At 37.7% G+C, this 17,183-nt stretch overlaps 1 protein-coding gene across 18 annotated transcripts in view; it reads left to right on the top strand.

The window, feature by feature from the left end:
* The window catches only part of TENM2 (teneurin transmembrane protein 2), a 1,545,179-nt gene that overhangs the window by 1,198,227 nt on the left and 329,769 nt on the right, over window positions 1-17,183 (top strand). For 15 of the 18 annotated variants that reach the window (XM_072145937.1, XM_072145941.1, XM_072145939.1 and 12 more), the window contains one exon: window positions 7,034-7,292. In XM_072145937.1, coding sequence (XP_072002038.1) covers window positions 7,034-7,292 — 259 coding nt within the window. The remainder of the gene's footprint in view (window positions 1-7,033; window positions 7,293-17,183) is intronic. The other 3 variants (XM_072145950.1, XM_072145949.1, XM_072145944.1) reach the window with 1 other exon arrangement.

Genomic DNA, 17,183 nt, shown 5'->3' with positions numbered 1-17,183 from the left:
TGTAACAGTTATCAAAGGTGTCTGCAAATAAGATTTATTGTTAATTCTCGTCCAACATTTTTAAAATTCATTTCTCACAGAGACCAAAAAATATTTGGCTGAGGTTACAATTATAAAATATACAGGTCCGACTTACATACAAATTCAACTTAAGAACAAATCTACAGAACCAATTGTGTAAATAACCCAGGGACTTCCTATATTAAGTTGAGATGGAAAAGTTTAACTGTGGACAAATTTCTTTCCCCAATAATTGTATTTTTTGGAGAAGTTACATTGATTGGAGGGTGTTGTGTGTAATGTAAAATACCACTGGTATTGGAAACAGCCATAACGTTAAAAAATAACAAGCAGTTCAATTCTACATCGGCTTTTTAAAAGCTTGATATAGCTAAATCAATTTTTGCTGACTTTACATGGATTGTACTACTCTAAAGATGGAAATAAAAAGTTCAACAACAAAAAAAATGCTAAATTCTCTAACTTCCATACCTTGCTTAAATAACTAGGCTTCAATTTAATCCTCAATTTCCAATGTACTAGCGTTCTTAGAATCAGATTCCTGCTGGCAATAAGTAGCAAGAGGTCTAGTTGTAAAGCATCCTGATTGGCATCAAACTGTTAACATTTATTTGTGCCCACGCATATATCAGTAGCATTGGGTTTTTTCACCAGATGTTCAATATCCTACTAATGTGAAGGGAACTCCCACCTACTCACTTAGCAGTTTTGCGCCTAATAATTTTCATACACATCAAACCTTTCTAAATTCCAAACGATCCAAGTAGTCATCATGCAGCATCGAGCGATGAAGAGCATGCCAACCCTTTATTGGCTACAGTGATAATATATTTATATAACCAATAAGTGCTTTCCGCCTTGCTGCTAAAAATATGCAAAAAGTGAAAAATCTGTTAAAAGCAGTGTTTACTAATTCTCTTATCTAGGGAATATACTCCACATGTGCTGCTGTGCTCATTTCAGACATAATGATATTGCTAGAGAGTTTGACAAATCGGCTAAAAAAAGACTAAAATATGCCCACTTGGCCAGTCTTTCACGTTTGACAATTGAATGTTTTATGGATATTAACAGTTTATTATCTTAAAATCAGGATTAAAGAAAGGGGTAACACCTCAGGAGGCAGTTTACACAGAATTGCACCAATGACAGTAGGTAATATACATAGTGCCCCTCCTACCTCTCCATCATGAGGGTAATTTTAGCAGGGTCCATGTGTGTTGTTATAAATGTTTTTAAATCTTTAAATCTAATGGATATCTTGAGATTTTACTCTACCAGCTACACCATTCAATTTTGTAGTTAGATTGCAATAATTATTAGATCTCTGTAAAATGTATTTATCAATCTAGTTTATATCAGCTCCAAAGACTGACAATTCGCATTCTCCCACTTACTTTTAAGAAGTAACACTAATGTAACACTATCCGGCTTCATTTACTTAAGACCTTGCCCCAGTTTTCTGTCGGACTTTCATGTGTGAACGGCTTGTACATATATTTAAGAAATGTCCGCACCACTTATGTGACCCTTTTGTGTTGCAGCTGCACTATTCTTCACTATTCTTCAATTTTGTCATTGAAATTGGCGTTAAAATGTATAGTGTGCACGATACATTTAACATGCAGCTTCCAACAGTAGTGTGTCACAAGCCCCATGTTTAAGGTGCTCAAAAAAAAAAAAAAGTTGTTGCACTATGTCGGGGCAGTGCAGAGGGGCGCCATGAAGAACAGGTGCCACAATTCATGAATCTCGCGCCCTAGACAGGCAAACTGCACATAGAACAATTTTCACAGTTTTTTTTAGTAAATGTGCCCCTATACAGGCAGTCCCCGGGTTACATACAAGATAGGGTCTGTAGGTTTGTTCTTAAGTTGAATTTGTATGTAAGTCGGAACTGTATATTTTATCATTGTAATCCCAGCCAGAACTTTTTTGGTCTCTGTGACAATTGGATTTTAAAAATGTTGGGTTGTCATAAGAACCAGGATTAACAATAAATCTTCATTACAGACACCTGTCATAACTGTTACAGCTGTTTATTGTAGCCTAGGACTAAAGTACAATAAATTACCAACATCCAGAGGTGCGTTACTGTAACTAGGGGTCGTATGTAAGTCAAGTGTTCTTAAGTAGGGGACCGCCTGTATTGTAATAATTAGAAAAAAAAAATGAAGGGGGGAATTTATCATTAGTCCTATGTAGCTTCTTGGCGTATAATTGTCGCAAATTTTTGCAGGTTTTTCTAGTGATAAAAAACCGCAACTCTAAAGTCACGCAATGGGGGAAAAAATACACCACAGAGTGTGCAAAACCACATTTATCAACTGAGGATTTTCAAAAGAACGTAAATTTAATTGCAAAATGACACCACTTATGAGGTGCTGTATTGTATTGTCCATTGCTACTACAGGGGGAAGTTTTTGCTCAATTTTAAAGATTTAGCTTAATTTTATGTTTTAGGTATCTGAGAATTTCCTGTGCAAAAACATTGCAAAAAGGCAAAAATTGAGCAGATGCTAAACATACGTGCGACTGGTGCAGTCTATTCGCATAGAGCACACACAGCACCATTTCTTCTGAACTGGAAAAAAAGTTGGTGTATTAGGAAATAGAATTTTATGTGTTTTATTTATTGTGGTCTGTGGTCTTATGTGCACTGCAGGTCCATATATATTGTATTCAATACACTGTATACTTTGTGCCTAACCTCCACTTTAGTTAAAATTAGGATTTTTTTTTTTACAATATTCCTATAGTGATTTGGAAAGCTCTGTAAAGGAATTTCTTGTGTAGGATTAGCAAGTAAATTAGAGCTCCATCTAGTGATACCTGTTGTGTAATAATTTGACTTGCATCCAGATCTGCAAAGTAAAAATATCCATAGAATCAATAGGAAGGTCTAACTATGTAACTGTGATATATTATAATTCATAGGGCATCACACATAAAGCTGCAAATGCTGTTAAAAGCGTCAAAAATAGCAGGTTTGTCAAATTTCAGGATTGTGTCCCAACATGTATTATGTACTTAACATGAAAAAGATGACAGAAGGTCTTCAAATGTGAGACTGTTTGAGTGAATCTGTCACAAATAGCGCTACCAATGTGTATCATTATTTCTGAAATGGTCGTTGACAGTCAGATGCAATATTTCATAATACAATACTTAATTTGCATTGTTTTCTCATCAAGAGAAACATGTTAGCATTTGCAAGCTACGAGCTGCGCAGAAATGCGAGGACTGGTAATAAATGTAATTTGATTTTGCAAACGTTCTACACATTAAGTATTAGAACGTCCTAATCATCAGCAAATGCTAGGATGTCAGCCTGGCCCCAGGGAGATGTTATTTTCCTTAGAAATACAGAGCTGCCTGGGACAGAGCAACTCATATATCGGGACCTATGGTATGTTTTATGGTCCTACTGTTCTCATAAATTCCACTTATGTATTATTTACCCATTTACCGCTTGGGGCTTGCGCAATGCATTCTGGGAATTTTTCTGTGCCCTTTATGTCATTAAAGACATTGACTGTAGAAATCAAACTGCAGAAGGCTGTGTGTGAAATGCATTTCAGGTGATGGATGCCAAGTAAACAGAAAGTGACCAGATAAGAACGCATCAGTAAAACCAAACCCAACCGCTATGAGCCATGATGTTAAGATTTATTTCTGTCTCCTGTTACTGGTAGAGCACCAACAATCACAATCTAAATTCTTTACTTAGATACATGGCAGGGTCAGTTTGATAATAAGACAAATTAGTGGGATGTGGCATGATGCACACTTATCCTTTATCCACAGGATAGTGATAAATGTCTTATAGCTGGGACTCCCAGTGATCAAAAGTTCAACAAATTGCACTCTGTTTACTTCTGTGGGACTTCCAGATGGATTTGTCTTATAGCCCCAAAGAAGTAGGAAGAACATGTCCAACATATGAACTTGTGCTTCTAATTCTCTAGAGGGACTTCACATTTCAGCAAATGATTATTGTTTTTATAATAAAAAGTTATACTATTTTCCAATATACTTTCTGTATAATTTCTTCACGGGTTTTTCTCTGCTTGCTGTCATTCTCTGGAAAGCTTCTATGCTTAATACGAGTGGTCAGACATGTGACCATGGTCAGAGAGGTGCATGGCTCGTTATATCACAGACAGTAATCAGATGTGGGTTATAATGAGCTGTGGAGCTCTGTGACCATGGTCAGATTTCTGTCCACTACAAGTAAACATAGAAGCTTTCTATAGGATGAAAGCAAGCAAAGATCTAGAAAACTTTAAGAAATTGATGCAGAAATTATATTGAAAATTGTATAACTTTGTAAAACTTCCTTTCTCAAATAATTCAAAAACATTTTTCAAATGCTTGTTAATCCCTTAACAACATTCATCATAGTATTCTATGTGTAGCATCATTGTGGGTGACCCCTCTCCATAGAAGGCAGGTAATTGCTGTATTAGGCAGGGAACATCCACTATCAGAGTACTTTAATGATCTGGGATTCGATTGTCAATCCCTGTGATGTCACCTGGGGCCACTGATCACTTGCTATGACAGAAAGGACCCTTACTGAGTATCCCATAGCTGTCTTAGCAGGGTCTGTAACAATCCTTGTCTGAGGTATGGTCTAATACAGATCCATTAGAGTGTCATTATACTTCAGTATTGTAGTATACAATATCAGCAATCAAACATTTTAAAGTTAAAGTACCACATGGTGGCCTAAGAAAATGTAAAAAATAAATTTAAAAAGTTGACCATGGTAGACTTATTCTTCCGACTTCTTTCAAATACAAGACATATTATTCTAGAAATCTCTTGAAAGTCAAAGGAGAACGATTACATGGAACTATCTATTTAGTCCCAGTTATCAGCCATTTATCACAATCCTTTTCAATAAGGTAGAAGTTTCTAAAATGGCACAACCCCTTCCCTGGTAGATTTGGTCAGATTTTCTTTCTACATCTTTCTACATCTTTCTCTCCGTCATTGTGTAAAGAGACAATGATGGGTGTTAGAAAGAAGACATGGAAATGGTGCAATGAGAAGCTAATTTGCATAAAGAACAGCAGGATCCTGGTATACAGTTATATCAAGTAACATTATTTGTCTAAGAATAACCAGCTATGTATGAGGTGTTGAATTCACTAAATATGACCCCAGCTGAATGATTGCTATGGAAGTCCGTACAAAAAAGAAATCCCTAAATATAAATCATAGATGTTAAATGGTCAATAGCAATATTGCTCCTTCTTCAGATAAGTAATTTATACGTTCTATATTATTCAAGTCAATTTCCAGTGAATTGATATTAAGTGGCTGCTGGGTTGAAATGGTAGTTACTCAACTGTGTATCAGTGTGACTTATAAGACCTTTATCATCACTGGCTTCTTTCCCAGAATTTCCTTTTGGCCTCTCCTTAACTGTAATTATATTTATTTTAGTACTTTATTACTCAGTATATCTTATTATTTCTCAGTCTACAACATGCTTAATGTTTAAAGTCCAATTGCTTGCAACCACCGCATATAAAGCTGTATAGTATTTATCTATATCCATGTACTTATTTATAGGGTAATAAATGACTGTTTAGTCTCCGCATCTTTAGCATTGGAATTTGAGGCGTATTATAGCAGCTTGTGTAAAAGCTGATGATATTAAAATACAGACTACTGCACTGCATTATCTACACATGTAGCCATCTTTAGCTGATTCTGATAACTTGATGATCCGATACTTTAATTATTTATAGAGGTATACTGTTTCTTTAGGATGAGTGATTCTTTTTAGATTGGCAGGGGTATGACACCCAGCACCCTTTTCTACTGACTGCCCGATGGAGTGACAGCTCTATAGTGAGCCTCACTTCTGTCTCACAGGACGGCGGCAGCACATCGATTTGTCACATTGCCTGGCTGTGCCTCATTTCCATTCAAGTAAATAAGGGTAAGCTGCAGGCAAACAATGAATAGTGTTACTTCACTCACTACCCCTTAAAAGGGAACCTGTCAGCAGAAATTGACCTAATAAACTACTATCAGTATGTCATTAAGCAGCTGAAAACCTTCATGTCTATTTCATGGTCCAGCACGGCGGCATCGACCATAAAATCAATGGTAAAGTGACATGTAATTTGGTTGTATAAAGTCAAGGAGGTGGAGAGTTTAACACTGAAGTCAAGTTCTCACTTCAGAACGCCATCTTTACTGTAATTGAGGGTCCTCTATCCAGACACATCAGTAACCAGATCTCCTTAATTCTGAAGTGAGGACTGAGCTCTTGCCTCCATGACTTTATACAACCAATTTAGATCTCACTTCAAAGTTTATTTTCTGAATGATGCCACCACACCAGGCCATGAAAGACACGTGGTCTGAAAGGTGTTAATCTTCTTCACGACATACTGGTAATGGTTAATTAGGTAAATTTCTGATGACAGGCTCCCTTTAACTTAAGTTAAACTTAGTCATATTTGTATGGTGTCACAAGATCTGAAAGGTGCTAGTCTGCTTCACGACATACTGGTAATGGTTAATTAGGTGAATTTCTGATGACAGGTTCCCATTTACTTCAGTTAAACTTAGTCCTATTTGTATGGTGTCACAAGAATAAGACCTCCACACATATGACTATGTTAATTATGTAAATTGTTTTATTTATCACCTTTCAACACCTTTCTACTCCAATAAATGTCTGTAGCTGATGGATACAGCTGGATCCAGTGTTCCCGTTTCTTTATGCCCCAAGGACATTGACATTGTGATCATTTAGTGGTCCACAGTATGTTTCTTAAGGTGGCAGGAAACTGATATAATTATATAAATTGCATCATGCTCCACAATGCCCATCTGTCTATATAATGTATTATGGGTCACGTTAAACCATCATATGAGTTTATTTTTAGCTCTAGGGTGCATTTACACAAATGGCTGGTTTTCTTACATGTAAATAAAGAAGCTAAAGCACATTCTGTTAATAATATACATTTTTCTTTTATTTCAGGCCCAACAAATCATCATAGCCAGTCAACCCTTCGGCCTCCTCTTCCTCCTCCTCACAATCACACTCTCTCTCACCATCATTCGTCTGCCAATTCTTTAAATAAGAACTCACTGACCAACCGAAGAAACCAGATTCATGCACCAGCACCGGCTCCTAATGATATGGCCACAACACCAGAATCTGTTCAGCTTCAAGACAGCTGGGTACTCAACAGCAATGTTCCACTGGAAACCAGGTACAGTGTGCCTCCTAGAATAAGGTACAAGTCAAGGTTTCTCTTTTGTTTGTTTGTTTGTGTTGTATAATAAGACATGGTTATTTAGATGGTAAATATATTATATGACTCATATCTATCTCTCCAGCTTTTGAAAATGTGTAAGTTATATTTTTGTTATAGACCAGGATGAGCTTTGTAGATTGGTCCATAGGAATTTTTTTTAGAAAGATTGAATACAAGTTGTGGGAAAGTATAGGAGGAAACGCTGTAAGTGACAGCTTTTTTTTCTCTGTAAATGTATGGTACCAACGGATATTGATGTGAGTCTTTGACAGACTCCCTTTCTTGTTTTATGTGCAGTCTGATTAGCCTTTAACTGCATAATATTAAAAAAATGTATGTGTGTGAAGATAGTTTCCCATAAATCTAATCATATTGTCCCTTAGAAATGAAATAGTCATCCTTAGATACTGCCACCATTCTCTTCCAGCAGAGGACACACTTGTGCTATTGAGGCCTGTCCGATCACCAGGATTCAGTGTTTATTACCACACTATGGCTGTGGGACACAGAGTAACTCCTGGCCATTTCATATGCAACAACTATTCTTGGGCAACTGATCAGTGGTCGTTTCCAAGGACAGCTGTAGGGAAGAAAAGACTACATTTAAGGGAAATTATCTTCACACAGGAATATTTTTATAGCATCCAATTAAAGAAATATATACATGTCTATAGGTAACGAAAGGTGAATAAACAAAAGATATATAGCTTCTAATTGTGCACAGAGATTGGCCTCATTTGCATAATTTTTGAAGGCTTTTTTTTGTAAAAACAAGGGCATAAGAAGCTAAAGGAATAGTGGATCCTGCCAGAGCGGGAACAAACCAGCACTTAAGTGTGCTGGGTTTACAATCCTTGATCCCGGGGGTAGATTGTCTGTAATGAAAATGGCTCATAATATGTTGGAGGGCATACAGTGGGGCAGATTTATCAAGCTGTCTAAAGGTCAGAATATTTCTAGTTGCCCATGGCAACCAATCACAGCTCCCCTTAAAAATATTCATGAGCACTGGTAAAATGAAAGCTGAGCTGTGATTGGTTGCCATGGGCAACTAGAAATATTCTGACTTTCAGACAGTTTGATAAATCTGCCCCAGTATGTCAGATTCTGACAAGGATCCAGAGGTTATATATTTAGGAACTCTTAGTAGTAAAACAAAGAATGAATTATCAGGACCAACAAGTTAACTACTTTCCCTCCATGCCATATGTTTAAGAGTCTTCTCTATTTGGTTACTTTATATAATACTATAATTATATGGTGATCATTAACTGTGATATTAAAACCATGATTTTCATCACTAGCAATCGTTAATTTTATGTCCATTTTTAAATCTAACTTAAAATCTTGAAAGTAACAAGAGTTGAGATCAATATTTCTTGGCAATAAATTAAAATTGTCTTCCTCCAAATTGATTTGAAACCTCTAAAAAAATTGTATTTGGAGCCAGAAATTGCTATTTCAGATCAGGCAAGTTTTGCCATATTTTATTAGAAATTGGAGGGCAAGGTCAAAGGTAATTTCAACCCAACTTTGGTGCAATAAATCTTAAGATGACTCCATCTGCACCCCAGAGACCCTGTTGACAGAATACATTTCCTAAAGCATGGAAATGACCTTTATTGCTTGAGAATATGCTATAAGTCTGAATATAGTACCTTCATTCACATTTTGGTGTTGATTTTTTCTACATCCAGTATTTTTCACATGATTATTTCAACTGCAAAGCATTGTGCAGGTCATAACAGCTAGAAATCAGCCATCAAAACACTTTCACAGATGAATTGGCCATACTAAGTAATGCGTATTGTTGTATATTGAAGCGACCCTCCAGTCTGCAGTTCACTCTCTATAATATGTCAGGAGCTGAGAAGCTAGACAGTCTATTTATTTCGATAGAAATAACAGAAGTAGAAAAAAAAAAGATTTTTAGAATGGCAAATTTTATCAAAAGGGCGCCACTATAACTTCACACTATTGATTCTCCATGTGGGACTTGGACTTGGGGGGTATTTCTACATGTTAAATGCAAATCTCAAAAATGGTTTCATTCCAGTTCAGAATCAATTTACATATTTGCACATTGTAACGTTCTTCTGTACAAATTACGTTATTGCCAACTTTTTGGTCGGTGTTGACTCACAGCACCCTGCAAATCTATACAGATTGGGGTGGGGGTCGGGGATCTAGTGTCTTCCACTTGACCAGGTACTAGGCAGAGAACTGAAACCCCAAAATTGTACATTGTTCCTAGAAATGTTTATGAAACAAAGTTGAAAAATGTGAGTTACCAGTTAAGAGTGTGTGTCATACACATATACATATGCTGCTATATTTCGCTCCCTCTTATAACTGTGAGAGTACTTAAGAAAATACCACCCTGCTTTTACTCTATTCTTTAACTCAGTGCATAACTTGAAGCTGATGGGCCCAAGTGCAAAGTCTGTGCAACTCCCCCCCCCCCCCAACTATAATGTGTGGTTTATAGTACTAGCCTTCTCATATGGGAAAGTGACACCTTAGGGGCCCCCTAGGCCTCTTGGGATTGGTTGCGACTGCACCCTCTGCACCACTTCAAGTGTTACACCCATGCGTTTACTATAAAATAGCAGGATGTTTTATATATTTCTGATAGTGAATGACATGAATTTTACTAAGCCAAAAATGTTAAAAATGTTTAATTGGACCAATTTTATGAATCTGTGTAGTTCTGAGGGTACACTGTGGTAGATGGCATACTGTGGTACTTGTCCTATTTGATATATTAGATCAGTTTTTACATGAATGACAACTTTTCATTTTTCCAATACATTTTTCCAATCTTGTACAATTTTGCAATAAAACATGTAGGTTATAGTTATCAACATTTTTTGTCCTGATTGTACATGTGACTTATGCGTAAAGAGGCCTTTCACTCTAGATGTTTACTTTCTTCTGCATTGCAAGTCCATTTTTATACCGGACATGTGTCTGTTCCATCAAGAAGTAGAGTTAGCCCGAGTCTGAACAATTTTCATTGACATGCAGTTGCTCAAAGGTCTGGTAGTTAAAGGGAACACGTCATCAAGAACATGCACAATCAACCCCCCAATGTGCCTTTTTTGAAAAGTGCAGCACAGATGTCCCAGCTTAAATCTTTCTCCTCGCACCATTATAATCTTTCCTTAAACTTTTTCTCCCTTTGTCTATCATATGACTCCACCCACAATAATTAGGCCCTGCCCACTACATGGTGCATGACATGGTAAGCAGACCCTAAATACACTTTCCAAGGACAGGGAAAGGACAGGGGACTTCATGTCGTCTCAGGTTGAGATTTGAGGAGACACTTAGCTGTCAGTCCAAATAAGGAGTTGTGGTTCACTGACAACCTGCAGAAAACTTGATTCTTCAGAAGTTGACTCATGTCTACTCATCTGCATATCATAAAAATGGCTGTAATGAAGGTACAGTGCCTTAGAGTCAAATCATTTCAGATGATATGGGGAGGACTTTTAACCCTTTAACAGCAGGTATTACTGGTGTGGGGGTAAAATTTTAATGACAGGTCTTCATCAAGTTACCATCTAGAATTGAATGACTTACTTCTGTACCATCTGACTACGACTACAATTTCTCAGTAATATTTAGGGAGCCCACAAGAAAGAATACATCATAAATTGTTTTTCAAAACCATTAATAAACTGTGACAATTTTAGCTAAGCCATTTTGTTTGCATTCATTTCTATTCCTTTTTATTATTTGTGAGGACATGTTTTTGTGCGCAACTCTAATTGGTACATGCTGTGAAATTTGGACCTCAGTCTTGGATTCTTCACCAGAGGCTTAGACCGGAGTTTCTGTAGTTTCAGTTTAAGAGCAGCTCACACAGGAGACCATGGATGAAATAATAGTTTAATACTATTTCTGTGATCTGACAATAAGATTCCCTTCCTTTCTTGGAACCAGTTGTGATATTTCAAACATAAAGTCATGTGACATTGAAATGCTGGAGGGAGAAATACATGTTCGGTAGAAATAAGAACTTGTTTAAGAACTTTGAAGTAATAGCATTGCAGATCTCACTAATTTCGTTTCCATTTCCTAAAAAAAAATCTATGTACTGCTTAATGATGCGTACGGATGCAATGCTGCAAATTTATCAAGGTTGATTTTGCGCTCTTTGGGTAGAAGATATTTGCATTCTGTGCTAGCTTTGGTGTGGCCTGCTTTCAGTATATCACACACTGGATTAGTAGAGCAATAATGAGCTGCTGTGCACTAGAGGCATTTGAGAAGTGTTCCTCCTGTGGCATGGCATTTAGGAGTTCCTGGAAAACATTAATTGAAACCCTTAATTACCTGAGTGACATTGCAATCCGTAATGACAAGTGCACCTGCAACCTTTGTTTTTCTCTGTATAAAGAGGAAAAAAACACCTTGCAGAAACTAAGGCAGCTCAATCCTCTCTTTCTTTGCTTCTTCTGGTATATCATCAGAAGTTACATTTTCTAATGATCATTTATTCACTTTTTCTTGCTTCCGCTTTTTTGCATGCAATGCAGAATATTGGGGCGCATTTACTAAGGGTCGTGCGCCAGTTTTCTGTCGTACTTTACACGTTCTCGTCAGTGCAAACTGCCTGCACAGGTATTTAAGAAGTGTCTGCACCACATTTGTGTCTCGCGCAACAATTTTGTGGTGCAGCTGCACTATTCTTTATGCAACACAAATTTCTGCACTGAAGGGGGTGTTCCAGTGCTCAGTCAAACCAAATTTAACATGGAAAGTCCAACAGAAGTGTATTGCATGGCCCATGTTAGGTAAGTGGTGCACTCTGTCGGAGCAGTGCAGATTCATGAAGAACGGGCGGAAGAAATCCTGAATCTGGCGAATTCTGCACTACGCAGGCAAACTGAACATAGTGCAGTTTGCGCTGTTCTCAGTAAAACAGTTGTAGACTTGTACCATGAAAAAAGTGTTTTTTTTGTTATACAGCCCAGAGCCCATAGCAATCTATGGGGGGAGCAATGGGGGAATTTATCATGCCTTGTACCCCCTGTTTGCAATTTTCTGACCCACAGTAAGGAAATTGCAACTTTTGAAGAGTGGGAATGTCAGGGTAACATATAAAACGGGCTCAAGTTATAGCTGAAATCAACGCTAGGCTGTACCTGGCACTGGTTTTATTTAGGCGCACTGCTGTGTGCTGGAATTACTAATAATCCAGAATCTCTTAGTAATTCAGGAGCCAGGGCCAGAAGTTTGATGTAATAGTACTGCATATTGCAGCAAAGGCTTACCGATGAGCCCCTGCTGGTGGCTTCAAACGCGGCCCATGCGCCGCCATCTTGCGGCGGATCACCGCTCCCCATGACGTCATCGGGGAGCGGTGATCCGTTGCCATGATAGCCTTGAGTCTTCCGAAGACCCAAGGCTGTCTCGTTTTAACCCATTCATTACAATGTGCTAATGAGGAGGAAAATCCCCTGAAAATACTGTAGTATGGTAGTATATGATAGGATCGATCAGACAACCTAGGGCACTTTAACTCTAGTCAGAAAAATAGTACAAGTAAAATTTTTAAAAAGTTTAAAAAAAATGATAATAAAAAAACCTAAAAATTCAAATCACCCACCTTCCTCTAGAACTGATATAAATATTAATAAACATTAAAAATCATAAACACATTAGTTATTACCCCGTCTGAAAATGCCCGATCTATCAAAATACAATGATGTTTTTTTTCTGCAATAATGATTTTTCCTTAACGGAAAATAGCGCCCCATAGTCGAAAATGGCACATTTTTTGCCATTTTGAAAAGTATTTAAGAATCAATAAAAAGTGATCAAAAGGTTGCACAGTCCTAAAAATGCCAACGATGAAAACGCCATCAAAAGTCACAAAAAATTACACCAACTACAGCTCCGTACACCAAAGTATGAAAAAGTTATTGGTGCCAGAAGTTATTTTGGTGGCAAAATAAAAAATATATATTTTTGTACAGGAGGTTTTAATTTTTGTAAATGTATGAAAACATAAAATAAAAATTTGGTATCCCCGTAATTGTACTGACCCAAAGAATAAAGTAGACATGTCATTTGGGGCGCACAGTGAAAGCTGTAAAATCCAAGCCTACAAGAAAACGCCGCAAATGTGTTTTTTTTTTTCACCGTTTTCACTGCATTTGGAATTTTTTTTCCCGCTTCCCAGTACACGGCATGGAATATTAAATACTGTCAGTATGCAGTGCAATTTGTTTTGCAGAAAATAAGCCGCACAAAGCTCTTTATGTGGAAAGTTATAGATTTTTGAAAGTGGTGAGTGAAAAATGGAAGTGAAAAAACTAAAAAGGGCCAGGTCGTCCAACACCAGCACAAAAAAAATATCAATTTAACTGACTGTCTTTAATAATGGGTTTTGGGAATTAGAAATAATAAAGTTATGGTGGAATGACATGTTGTTTAACATGAAGCCCTGAGTGGTCTTGATGGGAATCTCCTTCAAATTTGCCTTGTTGTTTTGGAGAAAGAAGACCGAGCACTGGTTGGTTCAATATATTTTGCAAAACAGAAGACCAATGTGGGGTTTGTTCCTATTCAAGAATAAGGATCTTTCCTTACAGCATGGCATGGTCATCATCACTATGTAAGCAATAGCTTGTGAAAAAGAGAAAACTCATTTGTTACACATAAAAGTGTGTGATTTATAGCTGCAATACAGCTATATCCCCATATTGGTGTTCTTGGCGTGATACTATACATCTTTAAATGACCAAATGATTGAGAAACATCAAAAAGCGCTCTTGACCTTGACCTCTTCTCCTCCCTGTGTCATCGAGTTGCATATAAGTAATTCACCATTTTGTAGTTATTACTTCTTCCTTTTGACATATTATCACTTTGAAATGGTATTTATCTTTCACTGTTCTCTGAGGACACACATTTTCAAAGGTCTCTGAAAGAAGCAAAACACTCTTTGTACACGACTCGCAAATAAGATTATTCTTCAAAGGGAAACAGTGAGCTTTATGCAGAGCATATCTTAACTCCCTCACTTCCGCCTACCGAAAAATGACGAGAAACTTTTAGAAACAATCCAAAAGATTGCTCGCATTTCATATGTCCCTTACAGTAAAATGAAAGTAAGTGGCATTACTTTGACAATTTTGGATAATTCTTGCCTTCTACTATGTTTATCTGAGGCAGTTTTCAAGAAAAGGTTTTCTTTATGGCATTAAAATGTCTTGATATGGCATTTTAACAGCATATATTGTAGCTGGATTTTTCTAGCTTAGTAATATTGATGATGAATCCATACGATAGCTAATCGATATCACCTGCCAAGGCTTTGAAACTTGGAACCCCCAACTGATCTACTAATTCCTCGACACAGATAACAAGGCTGGATGGCTGTTTTATTTTGCAATGAAAATATGATTATTAATAAAAAGTTGTTTGATATACACTGCTGTTGGCTATGGTTTGCCACCATAAATTATTTCTTGCTTGTAGGATAAAAATCACAAAGCCAGATATCAGAATTTACATACTGTGGTTATCAAAAATTAAATGTTTTTTGCAGCTTGTTTGCACCAGCTAGCCATATATGGATTTATTTTTACATATATTTAAATAATAATTAACACTAACATATTTAAATAATGTTATTCTGCACATTGCATGTAACTAGTAAGACAGTACCACAACAGCCAATTAAAACAGTTCAATGATAGCTACTATCACACAGTTTGGAATATAAGTAGTATCGGACTAGGCTCAGGGCCATTAGATTAAATTATTCTGGGGGCCCAACATTTATCAACTTCTAAGACATTGGTTCATTGCTGTATTTGCTGTAGCTCCAGAGCCTTCTTTTTTTAGTAGTGCATATGGTCTTACCAGAGGATCTTATGGTATCCAATAGTCAAGTCCACCCCTGAGTACAAGAAAGGTTATTTAGTTTTGTTCTTAATTTGAATTGTATATAATTCAGTATTTCTTAGAATTGTAGCCCTAGATGAAAAATAAAAATAAAAATTGTCCCAGTGACAATTGGATTTTCAAATTTTTTTGCTGTAATGGCAACGCTATCAATAAAATTTCTTTACAGACACTTTACAGCTAAGGTAAATCATCCAGAGAGCTTCACCAGAGGTCACAGTGGGAAGAGAGTTTTGTCTGTACCTAGCGGTTGTCAGGTATCCTGTATACTAGATGTAGAGGTGCCTTCTTTCTAAGGCCGTTATTAAGGGTCTAGAATTTTACATAGTCTCTGCATAGTAGGCACCTGAAACCTACATAAGATATAGCGTTAAAAGATGGTGCAGCTGCCATGTTTTTGCAAACATTACCGATAAAATGTGCGACATCTTGGCATTATACCAATACTTATACATAAATCATGTTTAAACTGCTGTTTACATAGGTAATTTAATTACCGTATATACTCGTGTATAAGCCAAGTTTTTCAGCACAAAAAATGTGCTGAAAAACGTCCCCTCTGCTTATACACGAGTCACAGGTCACTTAAAAAATACTTGAAAAAAAATTAACTTATATACTCACCCTCCGGTGGCCCCAATGTGCAGCGCTGCTCCCCCGATGTCCGTGCGGATCCTCTTCTGGCTTCCACGCCATTGCTCTCTCCCAGCGCGATGTACAGAGGACAGAAGACAGGCGCGGAAGCCAGAAGAGGACCCGCGCGGACATCGGGGGAGCAGCGCTGCACATCGGGGCCACCGGAGGGTGAGCATATAAGTTTATTGTTTTTTTTAATGCTGGGCTGTGCTGTATACTACTGGGGGCTGGCTGGGCTTTGCTGTATACTACTGGGGGCTGGCTGGGCTGTGCTGTATACTACTGGGGGCAGGTTGGGCAGTGCTGTATACTACTGGGGGGCAGGCTGGGCAGTGCTGTATACTACTGGGGGCAGGCTGGCCAGTGCTGTATACTACTGGGGGCAGGCTGGGCAGTGCTGTATACTACTGGGGACAGGCTGGGCAGTGCTGTATACTACTGGGGGCAGGCTGGGGTGGCTGTATACTACTGGGGGCAGGCTGGGGTGGCTGTATACTACTGGGGGCAGGCTGGGGTGGCTGTATACTACTGGGGACAGGCTGGGGTGGCTGTATACTACTGGCGGCAGGCTGTATACTATAGGGGGCTGGCTGGCTATATACTGGGGGGGGGGCTGTGACCAATCCATTTCCCACCCTTGGCTTATACTCGAGTCAATAGGTTTTCCCAGTTTTTGGTGGTAAAATTATGGGTCTTGGCTTATACTCGGGTCGGCTTATACTCGAGTATATACGGTAATATGGTTTATTTTACCATAAAGGCCCTATGAGACCTGCTTACAAGGTTATGTATGCATATACATAGGCTAAATATTCTTAATAAATTATGTATTCCTTCCTTTTCTGAAGTAATATATGAGGTTCAGTGTGTTGGGAGATCTTCAGAAACAATTCCTTTTGGTTGTGAGTGACAGTGGAATTACTGTAATTTATATTTTATCCAACACAGTCTCAATTTAATCCCTCCTGTACACACTAACAGCTTCATGCCTCTGGGCAAACAGTTATGTTAAAAAAATAATAATTTTTCTTATCTTGCCAAGAAAAGTTTTAATGTAAAGCATTTTTACTGCATTGTTGATTTTTTTACATGTAACTTTACACTGACTTCCAAATTAATACAGAGATGACAACGCTGAATAGACATGTATTAATAACAAGTATTTTCTAAACATTTGTAAACAATAGGAATTATTTTCCTAATTACTTGCATTTGCAGCAGGATAAGAACAGGTTTTGCTTTGTGCCGCTTGCTAATTTGCTGCACGGAACGTGTGTGGCTTTGTTTCCCCATCATATGAGAAGTACTTAC

The sequence above is a fragment of the Engystomops pustulosus genome, chromosome 4 (assembly GCF_040894005.1).
Source record: "Engystomops pustulosus chromosome 4, aEngPut4.maternal, whole genome shotgun sequence".
Lineage (NCBI taxonomy): Eukaryota > Metazoa > Chordata > Amphibia > Anura > Leptodactylidae > Engystomops > Engystomops pustulosus.
This window is presented reverse-complemented; position numbering and strand designations above follow the sequence as displayed.